Source organism: Pteropus vampyrus, unplaced genomic scaffold, assembly GCF_000151845.1.
Source record: "Pteropus vampyrus isolate Shadow unplaced genomic scaffold, Pvam_2.0 Scaffold29, whole genome shotgun sequence".
NCBI lineage: Eukaryota > Metazoa > Chordata > Mammalia > Chiroptera > Pteropodidae > Pteropus > Pteropus vampyrus.
In genome coordinates this window covers 5,414,369-5,428,724 of record NW_011888810.1, presented here as the reverse complement: position 1 = coordinate 5,428,724, position 14,356 = coordinate 5,414,369, and the positions used below count along the sequence as shown (strand labels likewise).

Below are 14,356 nucleotides of genomic sequence, written 5' to 3'. Positions count from 1 at the left end.
AACACTTGTCACGGCATGCATTTAACATGAGGAAACACAAACGTGATCAGACATCCCAAAGCAGAAAGGTTCTCTTACTTCACAAATCCCATCAATACAAACATCATTTTTGTTTGGGGAGCAAGGAGTTCCGTCTTTCACCTTGCCGGACATGGCAAAAAAAAATTCAAAGTTCTCAGCCTTGCAGTACAGTCTACATCGATCTTCCTCTAGAAGCAAAGAGATCAACAGAGGACATGGTCAAGAGGAAATCGTAGGAAAATGACATGACTATCATAAGGATGAATCAGATTTATTTAGAATGCTATCATAATCAAAGTGAAAAATATGTGCAGTTTTATGTATGGGTGTGTGTCGGCGCATGTGCGTGCATGAATACATATGAATGTGGCTTTTAAAATTGTGAATGTCATTTAACAACTCAAATAAAACTGATTTAACATTAATACGTGGAATTTTAACTTTCTAATCCTCAGTAATAGCCATGATACATATATCAGTGGGTTGTGTAGTTATTCTCCTCGGATAGTAAAAATTTGAGGCTTCATAGGCCCTATGATCTGCCATTGACGATATAGAAATGAAGGATTATTTAAAGTTCCGATAAACACACAATAGAATATATAGATGTCAAATTATAATGTACACCTGAAAATTATATAATTGTATTAACCAATGTTACCCCAATAAACTTAAAAAAAAGTTCCAATAAAACTTTATTTTAAAAAAGCAAGTCAGATTTGCCCCACGGGCCGTAGTTTGCCAATCTGTGTTTAGGACGTAGATTACTTTAGGTATTTATTCAATCTGTTAAAAGGGAAAAATTTAGGCATTTTGAAAAAAAAGGCAGATGGTAAATTACGTTTGTAAAACATACAGAGAAGAATCATATCATGAAAAGGAAGAAGCAGCAAAAAAACTAAACCTAAAGACTAAAAAAATATAACCTTTATGGATCGTTGTTTCCCAAAAGTTTCTGGTATCACAAGCAAAAGGGGAAAAAGTAATACATTTATAGAGCATTTGTTATCAAAAGGAAGTTATACTAATTTCTCCAGTAGAAAGAGTTCTTCTAGGCTAGGGACTCCAGGTGGCATCTCTCACATGATACTGAGTAGGCAATGCTGTGTGATAGCCCTGTTAACAGTCTCATAGCAAAAGTGTACAGTTTGCAGTTGTGCTTCATGAAACCTCTCGATAAAAGACAAAGCCAAAGACGAGAGGTTTAATTATTATGTTCCAAATATGCAGAAGTGTGGATGGATTAATTTTTCTCTCTCACCCAGAAATAAAAAAAGAAAATTAAATAGCTTTATTTAACACCTGCTAATTTTTACACATGAGATCAGGGAGCTGGACGATACATAAGCTATCTCTTTTCTCCATCATTTCCAGGAATTAACAAGTTCTAGAAAGTTCCAATTTTCCAGCACAGGTTCCCAGGCAAGTTGTTAACTAGTCCATCAGAAACACAGAGGAAAAAAAAATGACTACTGTAAGACAAAGACAGGCTATGTTTATGAAGAAGTCATCCCTTGCTCTTCTCAAACTGCGTGAAGTCACAAAACCTTGAAATCATGGTCAGTCTTTTCTGATTCTAAGGAAGCACCAAAAGTAGAAGAGGGAAGGAAGAGGAGGCTTTAGTTTTTCTGTCTCTCTCCACTAGGATGTGAGATCTTAAGGTCGGGGTCTCTGTTTGATTCGATGTAGTTTCCTCCGCATCTAGCAGGGGGTCTGCCATGCAGTCTATGCTCAGCAAACATCTGGTGAGTCAGCGAATGAAATGGCAGCCTCCCGACTTAGTAAAAACTCCAAAAAAATCAGTGAAAGAACTTCGAAACCAAAAACATTTTGCAAGTTACAAAACGGATTGGCTTAACTTTCCCCTTATGTATTCAACACGGAATCTATTTAAAGGATGATAATGATCTATTAACAGATTCCACAAACACTATATTTGAATGAAAGATGTAAAGAGGGAAAGGCCAAAGAATATCCAAGAAGACAAAGCAAAGAACAAAAGGGGAAGTGAAGGGAAGGACAACAGTGTCTTGGAGAAAGAACCATGGATAAGAAACATGGAATTATGGGAGATTACAACCAAGAGAGAATAAATCTTTAAATGTGAGAAGCGAAAGCAACTGCAGCTATTCTATCAAACTGTCCACTGATCCTGTTGTATAATATCCTTTCTAGGCAGCTACTCAGTTCCTGATAGAACGCCCCAAGTGATGGAGAGCTTACAACTCCCAAACGACATACTTCCATTATGGATATTTATTCCTTTTAAAGTATAAATATGTGCTAAGTGCTGTTCTTAGGTAATGGAGATACAAGCGTACTCAAAATGGACAAAGGTTTTGTCCCTGTGGAACCTAAATTCTAGTGGCGAGAAAGGTAATAAATAAGTGACTATATAATATAAATTCACGTGCTGAGAAGAGCTATGAAGAATAAAGCAGGTTAAGGGTTCAAAGGAACATATGAAAAAAGGATAATTTGGATAGGCCGGCAAGGAAGGTTCTCTCTGAGGAGGAGATATGGCGAGGAAGTTCTTAGTCCTTGAATTAACTGTATTCACTGAAGCAATTCCAAATAAATATAAATATCCCTTCTATTCGATAGCTCTTTGAATTTTTGCAGGGAACTAATTTCATTTCTGTAGGAAATATCTATATAGATCTCTCGCTGTTTCCACCTAAGACACAGATTTTAGAATTTTTGTGTCATCTTGATCTGTGTTTTGGGTATTCATGATCTAGAAGCAGATCGATGCTCCTGCAGTGGCTGGTCTGGTGCTGAGCAAAGCTGTGCTATCATCTTCTTTGACCTGAGGTCCCACCTGTTAGAATGATGCCTCTAATTACATTAGCTCCTCTGTGATTATGGATAACATAGGTGCGTTGTTTTTGCACAGGAACAGTCTTGAGTCTTATTTCCCATGAACTGTCATTAAATTTAGTCTCTATTTTACACATTTGTACTTGGAATTCACGGTTATCCTTTTTCAAGAGTGTATGGAGGAGTTTTAATAAAGTGAGTGAATGGAATTAACGGAAAGGAAACAACTAGAATATATGGCAGCTTATTCTGCATAGGTAATAGAAAGTACATTAAATTTGTATATTATAACTAAAATGTTTTGATGCTTAACCAAAATAAAAACAAATTATAAAGTAAAATAAAAACCACTACTTTGTTATAATTAGTACTAACAACTTAATATGCATACATATTTTACTCATGGGCATGGGTGTGTGTGTGTGTGTGTGTGTGTGTGTGTGTGTATACACACTCTGAAAATAGGCCTTCCCATTCTTGTAATCATCTAACATGTCAGTTACTGAGTACGGTGTCTCTATGGGGCATATATGGTTTCACGAGTTTTTGGTCTGGTTAATTCATACCAATTTCAATTAACATCCCTGGGAGATTTAACTGCTGAAATGTCAAAGGTAAGTTTAGAAATATAAATGCATTCCAAACACATGAACACTTTGGCTTACAGATGTGGGAGACAAGGAGTGTCTTGCGAAAAAAACAAGTGTGGAAAAATAAACACAACCTATGGAAGTGAATTTAAAAATGGGCCAAGACGGGTCTGGGATTATAAGTTTTCATATAGGCAGTAAGTCCTTCAGTGTTGCTCATTCGCATCACCATCCACAGAGAAACATATTTACCAAATTACCTTCCACTTCCGTGTAGGGCTTCCACTGGTAGAACCATCCACGGAAAGGTTTGCTGTTGTATTCTGCGCACTGCTGGGCTCGAAAGTCCAAACTGTTTTCATTACAGGGGTTGATATTGCACAGCTGATAAATACGGCTAGAACCTGGACAGAACTTGCCACCATACTGAGGCCTAAAAAATAAAATCAAAGAACTTTAATGCTAGCAATCAAAAGGCTGTTAGTCACAGGCAGTGACATGTGGAGGAACAATCCAGATGAGCACTGTCATAGCGCATGCAGTCTATTATGAAAATGGAAGGACGTAGCATATGACTTGCCACATCTCTTCTTGTACCCATGGCAGACATGGCAGATTCCTCTCAACACAACCCTCTCAAGTAGCCACGCCCACTGCTCATCAACTGGACTTGGTGTGTTAAATCAAACTTACTTGCTATTTCTGATCCACTTTTTACATTCTGGCAATTTCCTTAAAGAACAATGAAAGCGTATTCTTGATATTCATCATATCATTTTAGTTTTTGGAAATCCGTAAATGCACCTCAATATTCTTATTAATGTACCTAAATACACATACCCCCTATATTGGCATCAAAGCTCTTCGAATGTGAACCCAGACTACTCTCCAGCTCTTCTCCCATTTCTAAACACTCGTCCTCTCCCTACCGTTAGCCCTGCACCTGCTGCTATGTAGAAGGTCAGGACACTGGGGAGAAAGAGCAGAAAACCCCCTTGGCCATGTTTTCAATCCAGCTTTGTCAGTCACGGAGCCGATATTTTGATTATGGTCTGACTCTTGTGTGTTTTATTCAAATTCATTTGAAACTCCAAGGCAAAATATTCCCTTGTTTTCATCTGCACAATCACATTTTAACTTTGCAGGTGGCCTACTCCTTTCTTGACAAGCGCGACGGGAAATGGGTTTGTGAGTAGGGAATCCCATTAGGACATAAATAATTTTATGATCTAATGGCAAGCTCTTTAGGATCTTGGTAGGCAGGCTGCGAAACCAAAAAGCAAAATAAAAACGGAGCACAAACCACACTGAAAATTGCCAATAACATCGTATCCAGCTTACTCCAGGCACAAAGCAATTGCTTCTTTTCATTCCCACTTTTTTGTAGTTTTCTCAAAAGGCTAACACCCAACGATGGGCCGTCTCACACAAAAGCTCAATGCAAACATGTAACATGAAAGAAGGCTCCAGGTCAATAAATTTATGGGCTTAAAATTCTTTGTCTCTTTAGGAAGCACAAGAATGCTATAAAACACCCCTGGATTTGCTTCAGCATATTTTATCAAATCCTCCCATAACAGCATGCTAAAATGGATTCAACAGAAACGGGAAGTGTCACACTGCCAGAATGAGATTTTTCTATTTCAAAACATTCTGGGGTAACTACTTAAACATTCAGCAGTCCTTGCACTAGATCAAATCCCTGAGGACTTCTTAAATCATTATCTAAAAAGCATTTAGAAAAACCTTAAAGTACCATCTGACAGCCTTCCTATTCCTGGTCATCTTTACGAGGCATATTTAAAACTCAGTGTGAGACTCAGATTTTACAAATAACCTTCATTTAGTCTATTTAAACTTAATAAAGGGAAAAAGGACCCCATGTGTTACTTTTTCAACTCAGAAACTATAACATGGAAAAGACCTCAAAACTCACAAAGCCATCCCCTCACTTTATAGGCGATGTGAGAAATGGCTGGTAGAGCTCACAAAACTTGCTGAGTAAAGTTCACACGGAAGAGAGCAGAGCCTAACCTCATCTCCTGATTCTTCAGGATTCTTTTCCTACTGCACTCTGCCTGCACTTAACTGAGTTAGGCAATAGGACCAGGGCTTAGAAGAGGAAGCAAATAATGCACAATGGTCAGGGAGCTGGCCTTTTATAAATGGTCAGACCTGGATTTTAATATTCTCTGCCTTTCCCCAGTTTAACTTTAGGCAATTTATCCTCCTAATCAGTAAAGTGGGGGCAATTCTGACAATTAACTGAGATAACATTTGTAAAGAATTTAGGGCTGGCTAGGGCAAAGTTAGCACAAATAAACAGTAACTATTTTAAAATTCTTTCTACTTTTAATGACTGGCAAGAATTTGGACATCTCCACCCAATCCCCCAAAACAGGTACATTTTTTTGCAGCTCTGAACATGACTGTTGGGATAAATTAACAGAAAATTCTACTATGACATCCTTTGGTGTAATAAGTTCATTAAGATCAGAAACAAAAATATAAACAGAAATGTCTAGGCACATGATTTTGTCTTTACATTAGATTATTATAAAGTATACCCATAATTTGCTTCTGCATAATTATCTAGTCCTTCCTATAAATGGTTATAATGTTTGCTGCTGGCTGATCATTGGAATCACTTGGGGAGCTCTGCTAAATACACACACACACCTCTGCACGCACACATCCACGCACACGTTCCTGGGCCCTCCACAGCCATTCTCAATAAGAATATATGATGGGGAAGATCCAGAAATCAGTTTTTTAAAAGCACACCTGGTGATTCTGACAATCAGCTGAGCCTGAAAATTACTGGTTGGAAAAAGAGCCAGAAATTTGATTCGATTATTATTCTGAAGCTATGACTCTAGTGGCATATTATTCTTTCTTAAATAGATTAACATTTTATGAAAGTTCTAGAATGCCTTAGCACGTTTAATTTTCACTATTTTAATTTCATTACTTTCTTGAACAGAGTTTATAGGAATTTCACTAGGCTCTCTTTAAGTGTAATGAGTCAGGGAACCAAGAAAAATGTCAAAGGATTAAGACTGTGGGCTCTTGGTCTGACTCTATTATGACGAGCTTGGTGACCTGGGCAAGAGTTTCTTCTATGAATGGGACCCTCTGCCACCCCTGGTTACCCCCTGTAAAATAACTGGATTAGACTACAGGTTGCAACTCACATATCTGTTCTAACCTGACTGGGGGAAAAAAAAAATGTGTGGAGAAGTGTTTGGAGAAGGTTGCTGAGGGCTCAGTAGAAAATAAGGCTTTCATCAATTAAAAATGTCTGTCACAGACATGGGAAAAAGAAGAAGGGTCACGTGTATCTGGTACTGGCCATCCAGAACGAGATAATCTATAAACTCTCTTGAAGCTGAAAGGTTTGATAAATCCATGAATCAGCCAGAAATGATTCATTTTTGATGCAACAAAAATATGTTCTGGAAAAACTATCATTGTGTGAAATAAAAAGCTCGCACTGCTTTTACCATCAAAAAAATAAAAATGGTTAGTCTGAGTGATGTGAACAGACCAAATGTTCAAATTGAAAGAAGAAAGAAATCAGTAACTTGAAATAAGGAGGAAAAAGCAGCTTTACTATAATAAACTGAAATAAGAACAGGGAACTAATTCAATTGTCCCAGGAAAGCTGATTACTTGTTTTATTTGTGACTTAAAGCTTAATTAAAGCAAACAGTACCCTGATTAGCTTTAATCTTTTTAAAATGATAAAACTGCACCAAGTGGAACTACTTTAGTGATTAATTTTTCTATTAGACATCTCTAAAATTACAATATGAGATTTCCATGAACAATGCCCTATTATAATAAGAGTTCTCAATCCCACAGATATGGGAGAGGTTTTAATTTAAATCTCGGGGGCATCACTCATGCACTTTACCAGCAGAGCTATTAAGTTAGGTAATCTATTTATTTCTTGGGAAAATAGCAATTGTAAAATGTTGTGATGTATGAAAACCAGATCCATGAACTATGCTGCAAAAATGAAAAGTAATATAATGAATTTTAACAATTCTATCCAAGACATAGGCTATGTTCAAAGTACAGGAGAGTGGTTTTAATAATCTGGTTTAAATTGTAACTGCATCATAAACCTCCCTACAATTATACATAATTACTGGGTCTGATCAGAGTAGTAAGTCTCAACTGGGGAGGACTTTGTCCCCTACAGGACTTTTGGCAATGTCTGGAGACAGTTTTGGTTGTCACAACTTGGAGGCTTGGTGGGAACAAGAGTCATCCTACTGGCTTCTAGTGGGTAGAGACTAGGGATGCTGCTAAACATCCTGCTATGCACAGGACCAACCCCTACAAAAAAAAAAAAATTTCTACCTTAAAATGTTAGTAGTGCCAACGTTGAGAAATGTTATATTAGTCTGAGATATCCCAAAAAGCACCTAACAAACCATGGTTTATGTATGTCCTAACCCTCTCTTATATTTTGGAACAAATTGACCTTTTGATCCAGCTCAGCCTGCATTCACATGAAGTATTATTTACTATTTTAAAAATTTCCTTGGGCTCTCGTTTCGTTATTTTTAGTTCTCGATCTACCAAACATTTTAATGCAATGTTTAGTACCTGCTAGGCACGCATAAAAAGCACATTATACATATTAACTCAGTTGATGAAGGTGCTATCTTTATCCCATTTTGGCAAATGAGAATGCTTGAGCAGGGAGAGTTAGTTGTCTTGCCACAGAGTTAGGAAGCGGTGGGCCAGGAAGATTTGGGTTATTGGGATTAAGTGTGTATTCCTACCCTCCATGCTATGCCACCACTCAAATCATGTTGTAAAATTAAATCCACTATTTTCCAACGTCCCATCACATTCTCCTCCATAGCATTTTCCAAAGCCCACCCTCACTAGTAAGGCCTCTCCCCACTACTGCTCAGGGCTGGCCCTCTGTGACCCTGTGTTCCTTCCTGGTGAGTTTAAGATGAAATGAGGAAAACCACATGCACCCCAGAACCCTTTGTTGAATGCCCACTGGACACTCCTCAGTGTGTCAGACATTCTACAGATGCAATTTTTAATCCTTCCCAAAACTTCAGAGGTGGGTATTATTATCTCCATTCTGTACATAAACCCAAGCTCAAAGTTCATGTGACTTTCTCGAAGTCACACATTTAATAAAGGGCAGACCAAAGATTTGGAGTCAGCTCTGTCTCCAAAACCTGGTTCTTTCTAAATAACCATGCCAATCATGATTCATGTGGGAATTCGAGCAGATAAAAGTAACATCAAACCACCTTCTTTTTCCTATAGAGCTAACTGAAGTTCAGAATCCTAGTACTAGACCAAAGGGTACCCACAGGTGCCCACAGGCCAATTTCAACCCGCAGATGTTTTGATGAGTCCTCAGCTTTTGTTTTTTGTTTTTTAAAGAAAATTGAATTTGTCATCAATAGTTTAGGAATTGGGAAATTTTACATACAACTTTTTTTTTAGATTTCTGGTTTCTCTTGAAAAGTCAGGCAGATCTGTCAACACGTGTTGATGTACATTCCTGCAGCGCAAAAATCGGCATACTTTCTCCAGATCATCAGTTTGAGAGGGACACACGACTCTACCAGCCAAGCTTCTCTGTTCCACAATATCACAGGCATTCTGTTGCGTGACTTTATAGCCCTAATTTAGATTCAGAAAGTAGCTCAGACCATTACTGGAATCCTTGATCATATTCACATGTAGAATAACTCCTTCACCGTTTTTCAGTTTCTGTCCACCGTACCTCCCCGCCAGTGCATACGACCTTTCTAGGCAAACGGTAAAACCCTAGTTGATGGCTGTGAACTGGAGAGAAGAAAAGCACATTTGAAAACAGGGTGTGAGCAAAACAAAGCAGCCAGTAAGTCACAGGCTGAAGGCTGTGACCTCACGAATGCTTTCTGCTGGAGTCTTACTTGGGGTTATTGCAGTGTCTCTCTTGATATCTGACGCCTCCACCACAAGTTCTGGAACAGTCTGACCACTTCGACCAGGCAGACCACTGGCCGTGGATGGGCCGGGGCCCATGCTCCCCAAACTTCACACACTGGCCTTGCCGACACCACTGTGAAAAGAATATGTGACATGTTTCCTGTCAGAAACCATCCAGGAAAGGGCAAGGAGTCATAAACACTTGGATGTTAACAGGAAAAACGAGTCTGCTGGCAAGTGGAAGATCGCATGACGCCTTGATAGAATTCCTTTGCTGGCTGTGCTTTACAAACATTCGCTTAGTCCACGTTTACCACATGCATTTTGAAAGGCTGACATCGAGAGAGAAGGGGCATCTGTCACCAACCAGCTGAGTACTATATTCTTTGTGAGCTGCGGAGGTGAAATGTGCAGATGTGATTCCATCTGACGCCAGCGGAGTCAGAGCAGACAGAATGTCAACTGAGCCTCTCCGAACACTTAGGAAGGAGGCTGCTTAGAGAACAGTTTGGATCACGTACTCTGGGAGAACCAGCTTTTAAGATATTAACACAGAATTTATGATTCTGGATGAGTATCTCATCATTAAAATAGATACAATCATGTATACATTTTTGTTTATCCCATACCATCCTAGAAATCATTTCCTAAAAAACTAAATAGCTTTCAGTCAATGTGAATTGTGCTTTTAGATAACACCCTTTGACCTTCCGTCTGTCTAAAAGGACCCTGCTTAAGACCCTCAGATGACTTTGAACTCTGAGCCTTTTTTATGAATTAGCTCTGGGTCTTTCATTTGCCAATGATCTGCTCAAGCAGGGTGAGAACTGTTTCCTTCGCTGAACTTTCCGTTTCAGTCCTTTGTAACACATACCAGGCTTTGCTGGTCATCTCTGTCCTTGGGGGCTGCATTAGCCTCTGGTAGTGGTTTTTTTCCTGCGGTGCTTTTATTATGAGCTAGTTCTGCATGACTTAGCATAACCGCACACTCTCCTAAAAGCCTCTGCAATTAGGTTTAAAGGGTTGGGGTTTAAACTGTGCCAGGTTCTGCTGAGGAGTGGGGGTTCAGTTCCAGAATTATGGGGAGGGTGGTTGACTTTCAAATTTTCACCTTTCCCCCATGGCACATCTGGCTTTGTGGCTGTTTATTGTGTTGCTAGTTGTCTAGGTCCAGATATTGCTTCCTATCTTCAAATTCTTGCCATGTATTGATTAATTCTTCTGTTTTTAATTTTTCTTTTCCTTGGATTAATTGCCATTTCAGAGACTGCATGTCATATAACATTGTTGAGAACTTTGGGAGGAAAAGCAATCAGCCATTTGAGGATTTTTGTCTACCGTAAGCATGAATCTGAATCTTCCCTACCAGGAGAGTTCCTGGGACTCTCCTGGACTGAGCTCAGTGGCTGAGACAAAATAATAACAACAGCCAACAACAGAGGCAGCTTCAGTTTATTAAGTTGCTCTACGTGCCAGAAATGGTGCAGGCAGGGAGAGGAGGGAGGATGTCACATGCAGCATCTAATATAATCCTAAGAGCTTAAGAGTAACTATTTTCTGGATGAGGGAAATTTAGTAAAGAAATACCCAAGTAGCTACACAACCAGCTGAGAATGGATTTAAATTCAGTAGCCAAAGCTCCTAAACAGGACACAGAGCTTTCTCACCTCAGAGACAAATTGCCCACTGAGCTATCTTACCTCTAATCTAATTTCTTTTTCAGAAATGTGTTTTTTAGACCTGTTCCAACCCTTCAATTATTTTGATTTTCTTTTTTTTCAGGATTTAATCCAGTATTGGGTTAGGATGCTGACAGTCTCCTCTGGGTTTTTCAACCAGTATAGGAATCAAGAACATATAAGAATGTGCAAACATGTACAATCCACATGTATGTATAAAATTCTACATATAACATGTAAATGTAAAATATATACACAGATAACTTTATCTGTCCATACATATGTATTTCTAGCACTGCTTCTAATTTCAAATTGAATGGCCATGACTCAGGCAAATATCTTTCATGACAGACAGCAAGCACAAACCTTTCTTTCCTTGTACAAGTCATCTAGATAAAAACAATGTGGCTTTCACAGCCTCACATATCTACTGAGCATTCATGGTACAAATATTACTAAAGAACCAGGGAAGGACTGGAGAAGGATGGAGCAGGATTTGGTTGCGTTCTAGTTATGGAAAAACAAACAAAACATGGAGTAGATGCAACTCTGCACGAAACTTGAGATACAGCATGAGTGAGATGCAGCCCTGGCCTCATGGAGTTTATGGTTTAATAGCCAATTGCATCCCCCAGTGAAGGGAGACTCAGAGAATCACATATGTAAATGAGGAATAATTATACTGAAGTGATGATGGATAAAACTTATAAGAATGCTTTCTACTAAGGCTGGCCTTACAACTGAGGGCTTTTCCCCAGTATTTATATTGGTCTTTTAAAATAATGAGGTAGGAGAAGTAGTATTAGGACATCATGCATTTTCTAACTCCTGGGTTGATTTGTCTCATGTTACATTAACTTAACTCTAATCCAGGGGCATTTTCATCCCCATGGAACTAGATATTGGGTGTATTTATGTAATAAACCTTAGACCTAAACCAGTGAGCACTCATTTTTCTCATTTATTATATCGATCTTTTCTTCTATATCCCTTTTACGCTTAATATCATTGCTTTCTTAACAAAAAAAAATCCCCATTAATCCTCAAGTCGCCAGTTCTAAATTTGTTTGCTTTAAAAATAAAAATGACTTGATCAGTACCTACATTTTCAAGTACTCAATTAATTCACTGTTTTGCATCATCACAGTTAAAAACTCCTGTGCACATGTTCAATTAGAATCCTTATTGGGATTTCTAAAGACAGGTGCATCTGATTAAAAATTGCACGTAATGCCTCAACTTTTAAAATGTTTTTCTTTAAAAGAGCTAAAAATTGCAAATCTTTTAAGAGAGGTTGAATAAACGACTTAACAAATATTAGAAAGCATTTTCTGACACTCATTTTCGTGTCTGTATCTTGCCTTTATTGTTAGATAAATGTTATTCCAACATTCGTCCTGGTGCACACACTCATTGTAGTTTATTCTAAGTGCACACCTAATCCCAAGCAAGGTTCACTTCTCATGCATTTGGGCCTGCTTAAAGCAATTCAAGAAGTTATGCTTAAAAAGAAAGAGTTACTGGCTTCTACACAGGTTGTCCCACTTGACTGGGGATTCCTGAAGAGATAAAACTGAGTTTTATTCATCTCTATAGCCCGAGTTTTCTGTCTATGATATCTAGTAGTCAGTAAATTATTGTGGAATTGAATTCACTTTAAACAACCAATTCTTCTCTGCAGGCTTGTGCTGCCTCAAGACAACAAAAGCAGACATCAAAATCCTGTAACATCTCATGCTCTTACATTATTCAGAGCTCCCCTATCACAGTCTTTCAAAGGAATGCCCCAAATCTGGATCACTTTACTGGTACCTCAAGTGCACCTTTCCTTCCAGATTCTACTGGGAAAAAGAAAGAAAAATAGAAACTAATATATGAGTTCTTCATTCAAAACACAGAAATCTCCCATAATCTTCCATAATGGAAATGACTCTTAGGATTGAAGACACTTGCTGACAAAAAGACTGTCCAGTACATTCTAGATGGAGATGTGGCTTACTCTTCAACAGGAGTCACTATTGGGCATGTTAGAAGCTCAATGATGGGTCCTGTGAGGTAATAGAGGTAATAAAGGCCTCGTATGACATGATAATCATTTCTCTGCTACTCAAAGGGACAGCTGCTCCCTAAGGCTTTTCTATACAGAATCAAGTTTGAAAAGGCAAATGGTGTGCAATGAAGTATACCAGCTCACTGAAATAGAAATATTTTGACCTAAGCCTCCATCTAAAAATGGAAAACAAAGGGAAAAAGGAAAAAAAATCTTCTTAAACAATTGAGCCAACTGGGTTATGTCTGGCATTGAGTTTTATGATAGCTGCTAAATAGTACTGGTTAATTTAAAGAGAAGTCAGAAAATATATGCAGCCAAGGAATTCTATTCTGAAGTCACAGTACAAAGAGTTTGGGTTCTATGCTTTATCAACTTTCTAGAACTAAAAACTAACAAGTATGCAGTTTACCATACTCAAGCCACAAACGGTCCCTTCTGCTGCTGGCATAAACTTGGTCTCACACCTGTGGCCCAGTCGGTGGCACCAAAGTGATTTGCAAATGTCCTGAAAGGAAAGAAGGATCTGGTCAGTGTGATAATACAATACAAAGGAAAATATCCCAAGTTTTTGTGCCCAAAATTATATTTTCAGCTGGTCAAAATGAGTCATTATCCAGAAAGTAGAGGCAAGTGAGGTTGAGGCTGGTGTTGGCACGGTAACCGGAATCATGTTCTGGCCAATGTGCAAGCAGGAAGTTTCTATGCTACCTGCATATTCATGCATGTTCAGTAATGACTGGGATGTAACAATAACTAATTTAAAGACCATTTGTCTTGAAACTAAGAGACCTGCCTGGTTTCTAATAATCACCATCACTAACACTGCCACCACAGCTGCCGAAGCAGAATAAGCCAAGACTGAAATAAAGCAAGCCTGATTCAAATCCTTGTCCTGGAATTCTGGGTTGCATGCCCTGTGGACATGTCATACGAGCCTTTTAATGAGTTTCTTCCCCTGAGGAAGAGTGACAAAATTAGCACTTGCCCTTGTAGGGTTCTGCTCAAGGGTAAACGCTGTGAATAATCGTTTTCCTTACTTCCTTTATCTTTACAGTAATTCTCAAGCATGAGACAATTTAATTTTTACACTAGACCTATGAAATAATTACACGTCCTTGCTAGACTGTAGTAGGCAGAATAATGTCCCCCCCTCGCCCCAGCCCTCCAACTCCCAATGAGCACGTCTTCCTAACCCCTGGAAACTGGAGGTGTGAGGTTATAAAGCAGAGGGGAAT

At 38.6% G+C, this 14,356-nt stretch overlaps 1 protein-coding gene across 1 annotated transcript in view; it reads right to left on the bottom strand.

Annotated features, from left to right (window-relative positions):
- The window catches only part of ADAMTS18 (ADAM metallopeptidase with thrombospondin type 1 motif 18), a 382,382-nt gene that overhangs the window by 32,284 nt on the left and 335,742 nt on the right, over window positions 1–14,356 (bottom strand). The window contains exons 15-18 of the mRNA XM_023528594.1: window positions 13,531–13,626; window positions 9,374–9,522; window positions 3,692–3,864; window positions 79–209 (exon numbers count right to left, since the gene is read on the bottom strand). Coding sequence (XP_023384362.1) covers window positions 79–209; window positions 3,692–3,864; window positions 9,374–9,522; window positions 13,531–13,626 — 549 coding nt within the window. The remainder of the gene's footprint in view (window positions 1–78; window positions 210–3,691; window positions 3,865–9,373; window positions 9,523–13,530; window positions 13,627–14,356) is intronic.